Source organism: Hyperoodon ampullatus, assembly GCF_949752795.1.
Source record: "Hyperoodon ampullatus genome assembly, chromosome: 15".
NCBI classification, from domain to species: domain Eukaryota; kingdom Metazoa; phylum Chordata; class Mammalia; order Artiodactyla; family Ziphiidae; genus Hyperoodon; species Hyperoodon ampullatus.
In genome coordinates, this window is record NC_136928.1 from 20747220 (window position 1) to 20766702 (window position 19483).

Genomic DNA, 19483 nt, shown 5'->3' on the forward strand with positions numbered 1-19483 from the left:
TAATGTGTAGGCTATAAAGGACCGTTACTGAAGTAGAAAAGGGTGAAATGGCTTTTTGCCAGGACACACTCTGGTTAGCAGAGTGTCTGACTCATTCTCATGGTTAAAATTGAAGAACTGACCCAGAGCTAGGAGACCTGGATCCTGGTATCGCCTCTGACGTTTTGTGTGCCCGTGGACGGATGGGTTTAATTTTGAGTTTCTCAGAATCCCAAGGAGGGTGTAGCACGGCCTGTGCTCCAAAGGTGTTCATCCCAGTGTCCCATTAGCCGGCTTTCCTGGAGATTCCCTCTGCAAATATCACAAGAAGCAGGGCATGTGCCTGACCGTATTTCACTTGCTGGCTTCATGAAAAAATTACTCCAGAGAAAGGCATCACTTCCCATGCCATTTGCTCAGTGGTCCTTGGAAACATGTTTGAAAGCATCCTGCCCGGCAGGTGTGAATGCCTGACATTTTTGAAGACTTAATTAAACTATGTAAAAGACTGTAAATTTTTCAGAAACCAAGCAACAGTGTAGTCTCATCACTTTAGAAGGACAAATGTGCATGAAGTTATAGTAGATACACACACACACACACACACACACACACACGTTGCTGCCTCTTGGCTTGAAGAAAGCTCCATCAGGTCTTGTGTTTAACCAGAGATGCATGTGTGGGCGGGACAAGAACCTCAGTGACCTGGGAGGAGGATGTCTTCAGGGAGGGGACCTGTATGGATGGGTGGGTCCCTTCCATGGTGCAACCCCACAACAGGGGCCTTGAAGTGTCCCTAAATTCACAGCCAGCACTGACAAGCTTTCTCTGGGACATACTCCTTCCCAAGCATTGGCAACGCAAGCAGGGTATGTTGAACGGCAACCAAGCTGTTTAAAATAATCCTTTAGGATCCAAAAAGTGATGTTTTAGCAGTAGGTCACATAAATAACTTTGAAGTCTCCTCTCTCTCACGTCTAGAAATAGTTTTCTTGATGACACGCTTTCATCAATGCTTTTTGTTTGCAACTATTAAACACACTGTTAAAATAAGAGATAAAGACAGGCTTCCCTGGTGGCGCAGTGGTTGAGAGTCTGCCTGCCGATGCAGGGGACGCGGGTTCGTGCCCTGGTCCAGGAGGATCCCACATGCTGCGGAGTGGCTGGGCCCATGAGCCATGGCCACTGAGCCTGCGCGTCCGGAGCCTGTGCTCCGCAACGGGAGGGGCCTCAGCAGTGAGAGACCCACGTACTGCCAAAAAAAAAAAAAAAAAAAAAAAAAGAGAGATGCCCAGTCACTCCCACTGATCATCCACTTTGGGGCACAGAAGACACGCCCTTGTTAGGAGGCAGGAAGACTTCTGGGGCCGTGAGGATGTCAGGGCAGTTGGGGGGTCCTGACGTGCCCTCTGCCTCTCCCACAGGTCTTGTACAACCTGTTCAAGTCTTTCTGTCAGATGAAGACCATCGAGACCATCGACGTGTTTGCTGGAATTGCCAACTTCTTCGTCGTGGGGATTGGCGGGGTGCTGATTGGCATCTTCCTGGGCTTCATCGCAGCGTTTACCACTCGCTTCACACACAACATCCGCGTGATCGAACCGCTGTTCGTCTTCCTGTACAGCTATTTGTCCTACATCACAGCCGAGATGTTCCACCTGTCGGGCATCATGGCGTAAGTATTGAACTCCTTGTTAAAAGCACTTGGTGGCATTTCGTGGAATTCAGGTATTCTAAGCTGCGATGTGAAAGTTGAATATGTTATGTAAAAGAGTAGATGTTCTTGAATTCTTTTAAGAAAAATTAAAAGTAGATTTTCGTTACTCTTTGTTTCAAAGAAATGAAAGTATGGATCAGCCAAATATATCCTAAAGCGGAACTTCCCTGGCGGTCCAGTGGTTGAGACTCTGCGTGCTTCCACTGAAGGGGGCCCAGGTTCGATCCCTGGTTCTGGAACTAAGATCCTGCATGCGGCCAAGAAAAAGAAAAAAAAGAGTAGGCAAGTGATCTGGTGCTAAAATGGAAGCCTTAAAACTGACCTCTTGGATCTCATGAAATAAGACAATAAAGTGTTGGGGTGGATGGTCAGGCACCAAGAATTTTCAGAGTTTGATGCCCATTCAGTGTTGGTCAGGTCCACTAACTCCACCCAGGCTGTATCCCCCAAACTGCGTCTGGAATTGCTTATGTCAATTCCTTTGAACAATATTAGTAGTAGAGAACCTTCACTCTGTATGATAGATTTGATTTGAGATCATAGCTTTACATCATTCAAAGCAAAATTCAGTGAATGAGGCATGCCATCGTGTACTTTGAGTTCAGCTTCTAAAGAAAGAGGTATGGTTATAAAGCAAGAAGTGGATAAAGCAAGAAATTATTTATTAAAGACGCAGTTGTGTATCATTCACTCACTGATTGGAAGGATGTTCTCAAAAAGTTCTACAAGTGGCCGGAGAACGGTAGCATTTGGATCCAGTTTTAGCCGTTGGAGGGTCACTTTGAAGGCGGGTACTTGTTGGGTGTGGATATTTCTACAGCTTCCAAGAATAAGCCTGTCATATTAGGGTCACACCTTGTATAGGGCCAGTGAGAAATGCTTACTAATGGAATGCCTTTCAAAGTTTTCATTTTGGGGAATTCCATGGCAGTCCAGTGGCTAGGACTCTGCACTTCCACTGCTGGGGGCCTGGGTTCGATCCCTGGTCAGGGAACTAAGATCCCTCAAGCCTTGTGGGCAAAAAAAAAAAAGTTGTAATTTTGACAAATATTTATTTACAGCTTAATACATGTTAGGCTCTCCTGCTGGGGCCTGCTACGCTACTTAGAGTTTTGTGTTGTAAATGTAGGTCTAGTTCTTCCTGAAGTTTTCTCTTGCACCCTGATTTAGGTGATGCTTTGACTAAGGATTGTTTTGCTTTTGTCCCGCATCGCCACTTTCATAGCAGAAGCAGATGAGGTTTGTCTCCCTCTACGAGGAGAGTGGAACCCACTGTAGTGAAAGCCATGCGTTGGAAGGTTGTGTGGTTTTCTGTATCCCAGGGAACCTAAATAAAGCACTGTATTAATCCAGTCTGACCCAGTGATGAAATGTGCAGTGCCTTCCTGGTGGCTATTCATATCATTTTTGTATGACCTCCAGTTTCCTCTCTGTTCTTTGACTGGTGTCATTGAAAGTGTCCGATCAGCTGGTGACAAGGTCTCTGCAAAGATTACAGGGCAGGGACTTTGTGTCTAGTTTCCCAGCAGTATTGTAACAATGGTTGGTGTAAGAACCTTGAATATATTTCAACCAAGTGCATATGTAAAAGTTCTAGAACCCTCACAGTTGTCTAAATATACTTCTCCCGAGCGTGGGGAGGACAGGTGAAGTGTTGGATGGGGTTGGAGTGCTGGGGCGTCTCTGCTTAGAAATGTCTGGGGGGGCCCAGAGTCCACAAAGCTTGTGATGCCTCATGTCCCCGACCTCCTGCAAAGATGGGATCAGGGCTTTCCTTGCTCTGGGAATTAGGACGTCAGGGACAAATAGGGCCACGTATTCCTGGGACACTGCATGGGTAGTTCTCTACTGTGGTTTGTTGGCAGATAGAAAAACCTCACTTTTGTCCACAACTTCAAAGTAAACATTTACTGTACAACGTAGTGCACAGAAAAGTCCCTTATTGCATTGACGTGAATAGTGTCATAGCACACCGTGAGTGCACTAAAATTATGTTAACAATTACATGAAATATTCCAGGAGATTTAAACACTTTTGCATTTTACCACGTACCCCTGTTAATGCTGTGAGAGCGAACGAAGGGACGGATTTACGTCGAAGTGTGTTTGTTCTCAGAAGTCACACCCTGTTTCCTAAGGTGGGGTGATTAGTGTGGTCTTCAAGACCTGACCGTGTGTGTTGTCTCCGTATGGGGTACATCACAGACGTGCATGTCCACCCTTTGGAGAGTGCACTGTGTGCACTCCCACGCTGTAATCACTGTCCTTACTGGAGGATGTTGGTCCAGGGCATCGGTGTCATGATGTAATTAACATTGAACATCCACGGCCACCTCTTTTATAGAACTCGTAATTGTTTCCGCATTTAACTTGTACCAAGTATAGAAATTCCTATCGTACTTCATGCTGATGGCACCTTCTTTTACCGTTTAAAAGCAGGTGTTAAGGTTAATGGGAGTGAAGGCACGTGACTTCTGAGCATGCTCAGTAGAGTCCCTTTTTGTTTAAGAGAAATGGGAGCCACCCGGAAAGGGAAATCTGCAGAGGGGTCAGACAGCTGGGGAGCTGAGAGAAGGGTTGACGCACCTCTCTCTGAATTTGTAAGAGTGTGGAGCGTGAAACCTGGTCCTCCCAGGGTTTGTCCTCCCCTCTCTCCCGCTTCTCCATCCCTCTCGCCTTCTTCCTTCCTCTTCTTAATGCCTTTCCGATGCCCCTGTGCTTCAACTTTGTCTTGGGTGGACTCTTGGGCAGCCTGTCTTAGAATGAGATCATGTAATGAGCAGGTAGTTGATACAAAAGTCTGATGAAGAAGAAACATCTTTCTGTAGAGCAGAAGATGGGTCTGGGTTCAAAATACAGTGCCTTTTTTTTGTGTGTGTGTGAATGTTTACAGCAGCTTTATTCATAATCACCAAAACCTAGAAACAACTCAGATGTCTTTCATCTGGTGAATGAATAAATTAATTATGGTACATGTGTACAATGGAATCCCACTCAGCCATAAAAAGTAATGAACTATTAACATATGCAACAACATGGATAAATCTCAGATATATATTGCTAAGTGAGAGAACTCAGATTCCAAAGGATAAATTCAGTGTGATTCCAGTTATAAGATGTTTTGCGAATGGCAGAACTATAGAGACAAAACAGGTAAGTGATTTCCAGAGGATGGACATGAAGAGAAGGGTTGACTAGGAGGGGGCAGAATGGGAGAATTTGTGGGAATTTAAAGAGAATTTATGAGAATTTAAAACTGTTCTATATCTTGATTGTAGTGAAGGTTCTACAACTGTGTGCATTTATCTCACTTCACAGAACTCTATACCAAAGAAAAGTGAATTTTACTCTATGTAAATTTAAGAAAAAATTTTATTAGAGTATAGTTGCTTTACAGTGTTGTGTTAGTCGTAGGTAGGAAAGCACTGGGCAGGATTCCAGCATTTTGATTTCTTTGGAAAGATGTTGGAAGCAGTGTATCTTGGCATCCACAAAGCCTACTGTCACTGCTGTTGGTTTTTTGTCATGAACTTGTGATCTCATATGATCTTCACTGACAACAAGTAAATTAATAGGAGGTGGAGTTCCATCTGTCTTCTCATTCTTTGTCTTAGAAGCTGTTTGGAGAGCTGACTTCTGGACAGTCTTAGGTTTTCTTTCCCCTTTGTGGCCTCTCCTAATACTTCAGTTCTTAATTTAACGTTAAGGAATTATTTGTGTCCACGTGTTCCTGTGTGTTCAGGAGAGTTTTAGCTTCAAACACTAGGGGGTAGATGAAAGTTCCTGTTTTCTAATTTTCTAATATCTTTCTGCTCATTTCTGTACTGGGATAAGTTGTTGTAGTAGGGAAAGTGTGTATGTGTGCATGTGTGTGCGTCAGAGTGCGTTTCCACAGCTCTAGAGCTAAAGTTAAGGGAAAGTTTCTAGTCTCTTAAACAAGACCCCTCATGTCTCAGTAGCACTGGACCCTTCGAGTATCACAGCTCTATAGTTGGGGTTGGAGAGGGGACTCATAGCATTGATTTTAGAAATTTGTGTCTTGGCTCACGTGTTTTGAACTTTATGTTCAGAAAACTGCGCAGAGATAAAACAAAAATGATTCCCATCATCCCCCTTACCCAAGGACACTAACAGATGCCTAAGGGATTCCTAAGTTCAGATCCACACCGACATGAACTGAGCTGGAACTCTTTTCCCCCTTGTGGGCATCAGGCACCTTTCTGGTCCTCACCTTGTACATTGCCCTGGGATCCAGTCATGGGATGCCGAAAACCCACCGTCCTGAAGAGGGAGATGCTTGGTCCCCACAGCAGCTGGCAGGCTGCTGGGAAATACTGATATCTCTTTGCTGTGCTCTACGAATTAAAAAAAAAATGGCCAAGTCCTCCTTCTGATAGGACAGCAGGCACCCAATATTCTTTAGTTTTGTTTTCATGGGTTGATAATTCCTTAGTCTTTCTTCTCTAGAGGGCACTTAAAATATTTTCGGTTTGCTGTTTCAATTATTCTAGCAGCATTATTGCAAAGAAAGTAGGAAATGGTAATTACCAGTTCCATCTTATGAATGAGCAAAGTGAGGCCCCTGGTGGGCAAAAACCATGGCTGTAGGGTGAGGCCTGGGCCCTGGGTCTCCCGTTAACAGGCCCGTCCAGGATATGTCCCAGTATCCACTCTAACAATAAAAACAAGCACTTTCAATGACATTTTTAAAATGAGACTTTAACAGGAATTTCCAGAATGATAGGCTCAGGGATAAAGGAGCAGGAGCCGGGCTGACCTCGCTGGACGGAAGCGGTCACTGCTGAAGCTGTGAAGATCAGGTTCCCTTTCTTTCCTGTTTTCCTTTGTATGAATTGGTGATTGTCATCTATTGCAAGCTGTGAGAACAATAAGAAAGCGTGCTTTTGCTGGCCATTTTGTAGCTTCTTCTTCTGGTTGCTCCTGGTTTGCCCACCAGTTGTAGTGGTTAGAAGACCATCTCTTCAAGATACAGTCATAGGAAACCAGAACGCTACAGGCCAGAATGACTAGTTCACGTCTACTGGTCTTCTCAAAATATGGGGGAAAAGAAAAGAGCACGTGACATTTCAAGACATTCATAAAACATGATCCAAAGCATCATGTTTGATCATTTGTTTATTTTGAGTGTAAGACAGGTATCTTTTATTAATTTTCCCTAGCCTTTTCTCATGTTTCCTGGATGTTTTTCTCCGTGTAAGAAGGTGACCTGGAGCTTTAACAAAACAATCTGGATAACACAACCTGGATAAATGCTAGTCTGCACACAAGTCATCAGTTATCACCTAGTCTCTGGCCTGGCCACCATGTAAATCGAATTAGTCTTAAAGCCTGAAAAAACAGAGAGCGAGCAGGCCACATCATCTTATTTCTAGTTGGAGCTTTAAACTTCAAATTCACCCCTAACCTAACACCTACATCTTCCCCTGAAACAAAAAAAAATTTTTTCTTTTAGAAGAAATGGCTATTAAAGACTGAGTCAGTTGCATAAGAATTGGCTTAATCCTGCAGCCAGCATGCAGAGTAGCTATTGGCTTCACTGCAGGCCAGCTGGGGCTCTTGGAGCAGGACAGGTGGAGAGGATGCTTTAGACCAGGGCTAAGTCCAGGTGCTGGGGGGTGTCTGTGCATGCCTGCACATCACGTAGAACAGCAGGGAGGTAGAGTTTGGAGGGAAAGGAGAGAGGGGACCATAACACAGGCTTCCATCTATGGCTCTGGGTCTCGTGCTCTGTTCACTGTCTCTTTGTACCTTATATTGTCTTGGCAAATAAAAACTTTGTTTTTGATGCTGCTGTATGCCTTCACTGATAGCTCTGACTGGTCAGAACTGACCTCTTTAAAATCTTATATGGGGACTTCCCTGGTGATCTGGTGGTTAAGACTCTGTGCTTCCACTGCAGGGGGCCCAGGTTCGATCCCTGGTCGGGGAACTAAGATCCTGCACCCCGTGTGCTGCGTGGTGCAGCAAAAAAACAAAAACAAAAACAAAAAGAATGAGTTTTTACAGTGACCAATTCAGTTCTATTTAAGTTGAAGCAAATTGTAAAATAACAGACCTATAAAAGTGGAAGAACAGTATGTATTTCAAAACTGCCAAAATAAAATATTTTAAAAAACCCTTATATGGCCACCTCAAACACTAAATGGCACGGGGGCAGTGGGTACGGGAGGAAGATAGTAAACTGAGGCAGGAAACTAGTTAAACAATAGAAAAAAGAAAAATCATATCTCCCTTAATTTTCTGGACACATTCAGGAAAAAAGTGAAAAAGAAACAAACAAAACTGTATTATATTTTTAATGGTGACTCACCTATCTTTTGTTTTCTTTTGTATAATTTTGCCTCACCTGCAGGGCAAAACTAGAAAAGGCAGGAAGGAATTTGAAATTATAACCCTTTTTTTCCCCCAAGCTTTATTGAGATGTGATTGACACACGTCATTGTGTAAGTTTAAGGCGTAGAAACGTGATGATTAGATAATATATGTATATTGCAAAAGGATCACCGCCATAAAGTTAGCTGACACGTTCTTCACCTCACGTAGCTGACCTTCTTTGTGTGTGTGTGGTGAGAACCTTCAAGTACACAATACAGTATTGTTAACTGCCTGTACTATCAAATGTACCATCACATCCAGGATTTTCCAGTCACCATACTGCCCCTTAGATCCCAGAACTTATTCATCTTATAATTGGAAGTTTGTAGCCTGTGACCACTGTTACCTGTTTCCCGTAAAACCGCTGCAAGCCCCTGGCAACCACCAATTGACTCTCTGTTTCTGTGACTTTGCTTTTTTTAGATTCCAGATACGTGAGATGACACAGTATTTGCCCAGATTAGTGTAAATGATTTGGGAACTTATTTTCATTTATTTTGATGGTTTAAACTTTTAATGAAATAGATTCAGCTGGTAAACTTCAGTATTTGCTTGGTTTTTTGAAGGAGGAACAAAACCGGTGGACTGCCACTTTTTTTGTTTTCCTGAGTGTAGTCCACTGTTGTGGTCATGTGCTACATGTGGCTTTTGAGCACTTAAAATGTGGCCAGTCTAACTTGAGGTGTGTTCTAAGTGTAAAATAGACATCAGATTTTTAAGATTTAGTAGGAAGAGATTGTAGAATATCTCATGAATGTGTTTTATATTGCTTGCATGTTGAAATGACAGCATATTAGATCTGTTGCATTAAGTAAACATATTATGAAAGTTGCCTTCACCAGCATCTTTTTACATTTTTAACCATGACTATTAGGAAATTGAAGATTACATATGTGGCTTGTATCATATCTCTGTTAGCTTTGCTCCATAGAGCTCACCATTAGTTTTTGCTGTTTGGTTCTGCCATCACTTTGCTTTTCTGACTGTTTCTTGACTGGTCTTTGTCTTTATCTGAAAATGATTATATTACTACTGGCCTGTGTTTCAAGTATACTGTAGAAAATGATTTGATGATCAAGTCATCACTACATTGCTCTTGGTCTAGAGCTTACAATTTAAAGTGGCATTTTCATCTTTCAGACTCTGAAGGCTAAGCAATAATAAGGCTCAAGTTATTTTCTAGTAATAGGTAGGCCAAGGTGCAAAATAGGATTATAAACAGTAATGTAAATATGGTATAATTTCCGAGAATAATTCCCTTTTCTGTTTTAATAAAAACATTTTCAGAAAACTGATAGTGAGACACAGTGTACAGTGACCACCCAGCTCGCACTTCTGAGCATGACAGTTTTGGACACGTGACTAAGATCACATTTCTGTTCCTTTCATGAGGGCATTAGACCAGGGAATTCAGCTATGGGTGGGGGTCAAGCTTTGCTCTTCCAAGAACAGATAGTTGCCCAAAGGAAAACCTGTTGCCCCTTGACCTTGATGGAACCCCCCCTTGGTGTGGGTGTTCCCTGCTCAGGGGAGGAAGCCAGCCTGGTGTGAACCCCAAGCCTCCCTCGCTTGGTCTCCTGGCCAGGAGACCTGTGAGCGTTCTGATGCTCGAGCGTCTCTCTTCGTATGCCCTCCCTCTCTGCTGCCTCTTTCCCCTCCCCGCAACCGCACATGGTCTGACATCTTCAGTGTTCCCAGGCCCGGGGGGCCATGAGTCTGTCTTCCTACTGCACTCTCACAGCTAACCCCCAGCTGTATAACTTGAGTCACCTGGGGTCTTTGTAACCAGGAGTCCAGCTCAGGTAATAGAGGGAGCCTCTGGGTTAGTAGGGGAAACCCAGATCAAACCAGATTACACCATAAAGGGGGAATGTGTTGGCTCATATAAATAAATTCTTGTAGATCTGGCCTTGGGCTGATGGGACCAGGGACTCCCATGTCACCTGGGCCATCTTTCTCTCTCAACTTTGTCTTCCTCTATGTGATGACTTCCTTCTCATCAAAACAAAGGTCACAGACAAATTGGGTTCTATATCTCTACAAACCTTGTCCCTATAAAGAGAGATCTACCCTGCCAGCCCCGGTTAGAAGCAATTTCAAAGGAAGGACTGTGATTGGCCCAGGGACTTGGAGAACCGTGATTGGATCAGACTGTGTCACATGACCTGCCCTATGGTTTAAGAAATAGTCTCTTTGCAGAAGAAAGCAGTGAACATAAACTTACTTGGGGGGAGATGGCCATCCCCATCTGTGTTGACTACAAGTCAAGGAAAACTCGGTCCTTGATAATAAAGCATATAAATGATACAGTGGATGTGGGGCTGGTGACCCCCCCGGGTTGAAGCCCTAGTGATGGAGAGAAGGGCATTCTGGGTAGAGGCAGAAGCCTCGCAGGTGAGTTGCTGGGCTACATCCAAGAACTGAGTCGAGGGTGATGAGAGAGGCAGATACCTAGTCTTTTTTTTTTTTTTTAAATTTTATTGAAGTATAGTTGATTTACAATGTCATGTTAATTTCTGCTGTACAGCAAAATGACTCAGTTATACATATATATATATATTCTTTTTCATATTCTTTTCCATTATGGTTTATCACAGGATATTGAAGAGAGTTCCCTGTACTATAGAGTAGGACCTTGTGGTTTATTCATCCTATATATAATAGTTTGCATCTGCTAATCCCAAACTCCCAGTCTATCCCTCCCCCAACCCCTAGCAGATGCCTAGTCTTTTTTTTTTTTTTTTTTTTTTTTTTTTTTTGTGGTACGCGGGCCTCTCACCGCTGTGGCCTCTCCCGCTGCGGAGCACAGGCTCCGGACGCGCAGGCCCAGCAGCCATGGCTCACGGGCCCAGCCGCTCCGCGGCATATGGGATCCTCCCAGACCGGGGCACGAACCCGTATCCCCTGCATCGGCAGGCGGACTCTCAACCACTGCGCCACCAGGGAGGCCCAGATGCCTAGTCTTGACCTGTCTTGTTCTGTAGACAATCAGAAGCCTTTGGAAACTGTAATAAGCAGGGAGGTGACACCCTTTATTTCTGCTTTCTAGTGAATATGTGATTGGAGAGCTTCTAAACCCTTCTACACCATCCCGTATGACACTGATAATATTTGAATAGTACTCTGGGGTGGAAGCTGGAGGGCATGGCGTCAGGCTCACTGGATGCCCCAGGGCTGAGCAATCTGTCTGGGCAGGAGGGTGGGGATGTGCGGCTGGCAGCAGGGTGAAGGCACCTGTGCACTAGTCCAGGCAAGAGACGGTGGGGACGTACAAGTAATGGAATTTGAAAGAAGGGAAGGGAAGGGAAAATAGGTGGGAAAGTGTAATGAACTCCACACTAGTCCTCAAATCTCATGTTAGCCCTTCTTTTGACTCCCCAGTAAATCTTTAAATAACAGGATTCAAATGTCAGCTCTTTTTCTCATTCATTCATCCCCATCTGAACTATCTGCCTGTGCTCCCTTGGTTTCCACAAATTTTGATGTATTTAGGAATCACCTGGAAGGGTTGTTATAGATACAGAATCCTAGGTCCCCGCCAGAGATTCTGAGTCCATAGGTCTGAGAGGGAGCCTTGGCATTTACGTTTTTCCACGGACTTCTCATGATCACGTGGTCCACAAACCGTACTTTTAGAAATACTGCTCTGCCACTTGTGCGAGGAGCAGCGAGAGCTTCCAGAACAGAACAACTTCCGCTGACGGTCCTGGTGCTGCTGTCGAATCCTGAGAACACCCTGCATGCTCATTGGTGTGGGGTTGTCGCATGGCTGTTTCTCATACCCAGGTCCCACCTGCAGCCCACCCCCAGTGCCCACCAGGCATTCTCCAGCTGGAAGACTTTTTTTTTTTTTTTTTTGCGGTGCGCGGACCTCTCACTGTTGTGGCCTCCCCCGTTGCGGAGCACAGGCTCCGGACGCGCAGGCTCAGTGGCCATGGCTCATGGGCCCAGCCGCTCCGCGGCACGTGGGATCCTCCCAGACCGGGGCACGAACCCGCGTCCCCTGCATCGGCAGGCGGACTCTCAATCACTGCACCACCGGGGAAGCCCCAGCTGGGAAACTTTAATTCCATCATCAAGATCTTGGTCCAGTCTTCCTGCCTCTCATGCCTTTGTTAACAGTCCCCAACTAGAGTCAGTGGATGCCGTGGGTGTCTTGATGCCTTGTGTTTCATCACACTTTTGACCCTGAGCTGTGATCTCTTATATGTTCTTTCCACAAAACCATGCTTGCTTTAGGAGCAGGGAATGAGCTATAAACAGTAGTTGAATTGAAAGCATCTAAAGTAGAAAAAAAACACAAGATGTGGAAAATCCATGAAATGGGCAAGACTGCATGAATAATCAGGCATCTATAATTGTTTGAATTTATTTCATTTTGATATTTTAAGAAAGGTTCAGTTTTGGTGGTTGGATATTTCTTTGAAAAAGAATTTTTTAAAAAAATTTCTCATATGTCAAACTCACTTTCTCTTGGTTGTCAGGTTTCTTGGAAGAGGCAATCCATTGTATAGTAAATTCGTGCCCTGGAATAATTAATTTACCTCACATGAGTGAGTACTTTATTCTGAGAACATACAGTGTACCCTGAGTCACCACAGACCTGGCTTTAATCAATACAGAGAAAGCTTTTTAATTGTTCTTCATCTTTGCTAATGCTTGGCACTGATTAGTAGAGTATGCTTTTATGTTTGGCAAAGTCTTTATGGGGAATATGCAACTGTTATTTGGGCTGTATTTTCCTGCAACTGAATCCATACTTTTTAAGATCACACACAGGCATGGAGTAGGCATGAAAGAATTTTGCAACATTCTTTCTGTCAGCTCAGTTCTAATTCTTCACAGTTCAGTTTACAGAACAGGTCTAACGTGGGAATCGAAATTAGAGAATTGACCACTCTTCAAAAAAATAACAGTACTAGTATTTATAAACGGAATTAACCGAGTCATGGCTACACCATATGTAAGTGAACACAGACAAGGTATGTGTATGTTTTATCTTCACAACTAGAAATCTGCCTTCACCGCCCGCCATCCTTATGGATGCCGTTCCCTTTGGTTCTACAGATGCCGACCGCCTAGTGAAGGGCTGTGGATCTCCATTAAGCTAGACTCAGCCAGCATCAGGCAAACATATGCTTGGTACCGCTGCATGCAGGGAGCCCTGCTACCTGTGGAAGAAGGGTAGCCCCTGCCTTCGCAGAGTGTGGGTTCTGGTGGAAAGGAAGTGAACATCCATGGAAGAGAACATCGATTCATTGGCTGCCAGGGTAGCCTGGTGGAGTACTATAGAAAAAAGTGTTTGTTGGAATTTTCTATTCAGAAAATAGTCCAATGACAGATTATCTGAATAGAAAGTCTGTTTCCCCCCTGGAAGACCGTTGAGACAGTATTAGCTGGACTGAATTTTTTGTATGCTGCATTGAGAGTGATACAGTGATGAAGAAAACCTCAATTGCCGGTGAATATAAAAACCACTAATTATAGTGCTTTAGCTTCTCCGTCTCTAAACTGGTGATAATCACCCTACATTTATGTTAAAGCACCATGTGAGGCAAGATAATAACAAAGCAGAGGGCCCCAGTGAATTCTATATGAACCTTACCTCCACGTGGTCCCACGGAATGGAACCTAACACCTGTCCAAACATAGACCTTTTTTGGGAGGTTATACGGGCCAGGTGCTGCAGTGGATTTTGAAAAACAAACGAAAAACCACTGTGGGAAACAACTGGACTCCAAGCTCTAGGTCTTTGCCCTCCAGATCTGTCCTCCACATGTCCTTCAGAGTTCTCTTTCTAAAATGCAAATCTGTCCATGACACACCACCGTTGCGATGAATAATCCATCCTTGGATCCATGTCATCATCGATTCAAAACACATTAATGAGGTGCCAGCACTGTGATAAGCACTGATGACACTTTATCCCCCATGAAGCTTCCAGTTGGTTTGGGGAGATAAACATGAATTACATGGTGGAAGATATAATCTCTCATTTTCCCCACCAGCCTATACAATAGGCTCCTAAGCATAACATGTAAGAGTTATGTCACATGTCATTACCTGGCCCCTAACTTCCATGTCCTCACCTGTTAACCTTCTACTCCTCTCTCTCCCCTGCAGCAGAGTCAATTCTGCAGGTCCCTGAATATACCCACCTGGTCATTTCTTTCATGGCTCTGAATGTGTCCTCTTCTTTTTCTGGATCATTTCCCTCTTCTTCCTGCTCGGGGAGCTCTCACTTACCCATAAGGATTCTGCTCAAATGTCCCCTCTTTTGTGGCAGAAGCAATGATTTCCTTTCCTGTGCTCCCAAGGCATCCTTCCCCTTCTCCGTTTCTGGCACGTGCCATGCTGTGTTACAATGACCTTTCCATGACTCTTTCTCCTCTTAGACCACAAACTCTTGAAAGTAGAAACTGCCTCTTGTTTGCTTCCGTCTTCCTAGATCCCAGCCCAGAACTTGACCCAGAGTAGATGCTGAGAAGATATCAGTCATTATTCCTGATCATATGAACTAAACTGGAAGATTAGGACAGACAGACCTACATGGAAAGTGGGGAGAAAGATGATTCAATGGCATGAGCTGATAAAAGTAAGGTCAGACTGGGAATACTGAAGGCCAATAGTTTTATGTTTGAAGGAGCTTTAGAGTTAAGAAATTCAACTAGAGTTTTCTAAAATGTCACGAGTTCTTTTGGTTATTATTTTGGTGTGGATATTATCACGCTGGTGTTCAAAATGAGGGCGAGAGGCTGTGGGCTTCAGGTGCGAAAGTTTCATGAGCTCTCTTTGGTGGAGAAATAAATCTTCCCTCTCTGTACGTGCTTCAGCGCTACTGGGATTCGCTATGACATGACCTCCTACCCAAGGCACCCCTGGCCACGAGCTCCAAACCCAGTAAGGCGCCAGTCTGCATCATTCCCCAGCTCTAGAAGCGTCTCATAATTCTTTTAGAGAAATGAAGGAGAGTCAAACTTATGGTGATGGTTGATACTATCAGCTATAGGTGATGATCCAGGAAAGGCGCAGGAAGGTTTTATTCTTCTCTCTTCCAGGGAGACTGTATTATTGTGTGTACCTCCCTAAGTGAAGGGAGACTAACTCATTTGTAGTTTTGTGTACATAGGATGTTACTGAAGGTGAGGTGCTTTGAGGTAGGTTAGAGCATCCTACAGCAAAAAAAGACCCCTCTTTGCAATGAAATACCTCCTGGCCTTTGCTTGAGAGGCTGTGTGCACTGAGCTGTACGTGACGGACCAGAACGCGACCTTTGAAACATTTGTCACCAGCCTGTACTGTGCATCCACCTCATAGACACACGCATTTCCTGAACAGGGCATTGCCGGGCTCTGGGGCCTCTGGTACCTGCTGAGGGTGTTTTTCCCCCGGAGGATCGCACCTGTGCTGTTCAGAGGTGGTGTTGAGTTACAGGGAGGTGTCTGGCAGACAGGAGTATCACTCTGGTGTCATGTTAAGGATACAAAGCAATGGAAAATGATCCCGTGAACATTCATGTATAATTCATGTATTTTTTTATTCCTACATCAAAGCTATAGTTTTCAATAATTTCTGAATAGAAATTTTTGTTTAATTGCTCATTTAATGAGCTGAAGATTACATTTTTTTTTTTTTTTTTTGCGGTATGCGGGCCTCTCACTGTTGTGGCCTCTCCCGTTGCGGAGCACAGGCTCCAGACGCGCAGGCTCAGCGGCCATGGCTCACGGGCCCAGCCGCTCCGCGGCATGTGGGATCTTCCCGTACCGGGGCACGAACCCGCGTCCCCTGCATCGGCAGGCGGACCCCCAACCACTGCACCACCAGGGAAGCCCTGAAGACTATACTTTGCCTGTAGGGTTTGTATCTTTCCCCGTGAATGACGTGAACGTGATCTCAGAGGGAAATAATTAGCACATACACAAAAGCAACTTTCTTTAGCCTTTTAACAATCACTTTTTGAATGATAAACAAAAAATCCAAATCCAAGAGGGACAGAGGGAAATAGGGTTGCTATGAGAAATGTAGGGGTTTCAACTCTATAGCTGATGCTTTATTGTTAAAAGTAAAAGTGATTGGAAAAAGCTGGGTGGTACATACTTTGGTGTTTATCATTCTCCATGTCTGTCTTTAAGTTTAAATGCCTACTAGTCAAACCATTTTAACGCATCTTTTGCATGAGATAAGAGAATCCGAGAAAGAGTGATGGCCCTTATTGGTTTTGTTACAGACTTTCAACTTGGCAACATTTAAGAAAGGTTCATTGGTGTGTGCTGCTGTGTATGTGTCTTTTCTTCATAAAACGTAGTATGATTCAGATTCTTTTGGCTTTTGCCCTCATTACTTAGTATTGGGCAACTTTTACTTCTTAAAGTCTGATTAAAAAAAATTGAGCCAAAATATGCAAGATGAAAATGTTGAGAAATGCTGTTAATGAGTGGTTTGTATTCAGGTGGTGCTGGCAGTGATGCCACCTGCCACTCTGGTCCTCAGTGTCTACTGCCCGCTGTGCTGGGGGAGGGTCCAGGCTTTCACGTCAGGCCAGTGTGACAGAGCTCCTGCTAGCTTCGGTCACCAGGCCCACAGGGGACGTGCCCTTGGTCGTGACCACCACACAAGGGAGATGAATGCCAACAACACTGTGGCTGCGCGATGGCCCCCAAAGGTCTAAGTCCCCAGGACCTGGGGATATGTTACCCTGCATGGCAGAGGGGGCTTTGCCAATGTGATCAAGTTAGGGTCTTGAGATGGGGAGAGAACAGTGGATTATCCGGGTGGGCTGGATGAAATCACAAGGGTCCTTATGAGAGGAAGGCAGGAGGGTCAGAGTCAGGGGAGATGGGACCAGGCAGGCAGAGGTCGGCATGACGTGGCCACGAGCCACAGGAGGTGAGCAGCCTCCAGAAAGCAGAAAAGGCAAGGAACTGATTCTCCCCTAGAGCCTCCTGAAGTGACACAGTCCTGTCGGCACCTTGACGTTAGCCCCAGATCAAGAAGAGAATGGAAATGATTTTGGACTTACGACCTCTGGAAGTGTAAGGTGATGATAAACCTGTGTTATTGTGAAGCCACTAAGTATCTGCTAATACCACCGCCGTAGGAAACCAGTGAAAGAGGCTTGTGCTTGGGAACGGATGCACATGGGCCTGGCAGGGGAGGAGGACCTCACTTTCATCAGGGACACTCGAGCTCACTGAGCGCTCAGAAAGCGAGACTTAGGTCCCTAACAGCGCTGGCTTTGAGTCAGGCTGCCTGGGTTAAAATCCTGGCACCACCATCAATTTGTTGTGTGACCTTGAGTCACTGGACCTCTGTCTGCTTTTGTTCTCTCATCCGTAAAATGGGAACCATGACAGAACTTGCCTCAGAGGCTTGTAAGGAGGTTTACTGACATAACTCATACAAAGCGTTTGCACCATCCCTGGCAGAGTGGAGGCTCTGTAGACATGGACTCTTACTGGATAAGCCCTCAGCTCTTCACAGGCTTTGCTGTGTGTTTGTGCTGCTGCATTTTACTGGCCCATTTAATAAGGTTCTCTTTGTTTGGGGAGCCACAGGAATTATGCATTCCTCACTCATATAAATCTGAAAGAAATACCTGCTCATTCTGCGGGCAGGGACGTTGAGGCTAAATGCATGGTCCTTGGCTTGGTGGGGTCTTTGTTTTGTTTTCATAGGTGGCACAGAATAGATATACATGTTTTCTGTGGAAGGAACAGGTCGGTTCCTTACAATGAGCTATATTCGTGGTTACCTGTTTAGGTCTCAACTCAGAAGGCCCTTAGCTTTTCATTCTTCTACTTATCATTATGCTTAGAGTAGGAAGATTTTGGTAAAACCTCAGACATCTCAGGGTAAGGGAGATGGGGAAGCTCGTAGGGTCATTGCAGCTCTAGAGCTCTGAGAAGGTGGGAAACTTCACAGATCATGACCAGCGATTAGCTCATGGCGCAGTTATCACTCAGTGGAAGGCGGGCAGCTCACTCAGATTCTGTCCTGTTTCATTCTACAGCACCCTTGGATAATGATGCCTTTTTGGTAATTTCTAGTAACTGTGTCTCCTTAGATGGAGGCTGGTATGAGCTATCACCCAGCTCATACTAAATTTCCCCCTGTGGGTGGCCTTTGAGTTGGCCAGGGGTACATTCCAGCCAAGAAGACAGAACAAAGCAGGGCCCCTTTGGGAAATTACAGACCATTGAGCATGTGCTGGGTGCTCAATGGAGAGAGGGTTGGGGGTCGGGGGACCTGGAATTGTCACTGAGGGGAGAGTGTGCAGAGCTTCGGGCACCCAACCTAGGAGTCTGGGCTGCATCCTGAGCCCTTCCTTCCCCAGACTGTGCAGAGAGGTCGTATTATAACAGATGTGGTACATGTAGACAATGGAATATTACCCAGCCATCAAAAAGAATGAAATAATGCCATTTGCAGCAACGTGAATGGACCTAGAGATTATCATACTGAGTGAAGTCAGCCAGAAAAGGACAACTATCATACGATATCGCTTATATGCAGAATCTGAAAAAAATGATACAAATGAATTTATTGACAAAACAGAAACAGACTCAGACTTAGAGAAGGAACTTACGGCTATCAGTGGGGAAAGGTGGGGGAAGGGATAGTTAGGGAGTTTGGGATTGACATGTACATACTACTATATTTATTTTTTTTTAAATAAATTTATTGATTTATTTTCGGCTGCCTTGGGTCTTCGTTGCTGCTCACGGACTTTTCTCTAGTTGCAGCAAGTGGGCGCTACTCTTCGTTGCGGTGCACAGGCTTCTCATTGCAGTGGCTTCTCCTGTTGCGGAGCATGGGCTCTAGGCGCACGGGCTTCAGTAGTTGTGGCACGTGGGCTCAGTAGTTGTGGCTTGCGGGCTCTAGAGCGCAGGCTCAGTAGTTGTGGTGCATGGGCTTAGCTGCTCTGCGGCATATGGGATCTTCCCGGACCAGGGCTCGAACCCGTGTCCCCTGCAGTGGCAGGCGGATTCTTAACCACTGCACCACCAGGGAAGCTCACACACTACTATATTTAAAATAGATAACCAACAAGGACCTACTGTATAGCACAGGGAACTCTGCTCAATATTCTATAACAACCTAAATGGGAAGAGAATTTGAAAAAGAATAGATACATATATATGTATAACTGAATCACTTTTCTGTACACCTGAAACTAACACAACATTGTTAATCAACTATGTCCAATATAAAATAAAAGTTAAAAAAAAATAGATGTCAAGGGAAAGGGACATGAAGACCTCTGTGGTCCCAGAGTTTTGGAAGTGCTGGGAAAACAAGCAAAACCGTTTCTTTCCACTAGGAATTTTCAGAGCCTGTGAATACGTTTTGAATTTCCCAGAAGTGGATATCGTAGATAAGTAGAAATGAGACC

The 19483-nt window shown here is 44.7% G+C and overlaps 1 protein-coding gene across 1 annotated transcript in view; it reads left to right on the forward strand.

The window, feature by feature from the left end:
* The window catches only part of SLC9A2 (solute carrier family 9 member A2), a gene marked incomplete at its 5' end in the record, with an annotated part of 87311 nt that overhangs the window by 39428 nt on the left and 28400 nt on the right, over positions 1–19483 (forward strand). The window contains one exon of the mRNA XM_079720503.1: positions 1404–1654. Coding sequence (XP_079576629.1) covers positions 1404–1654 — 251 coding nt within the window. The remainder of the gene's footprint in view (positions 1–1403; positions 1655–19483) is intronic.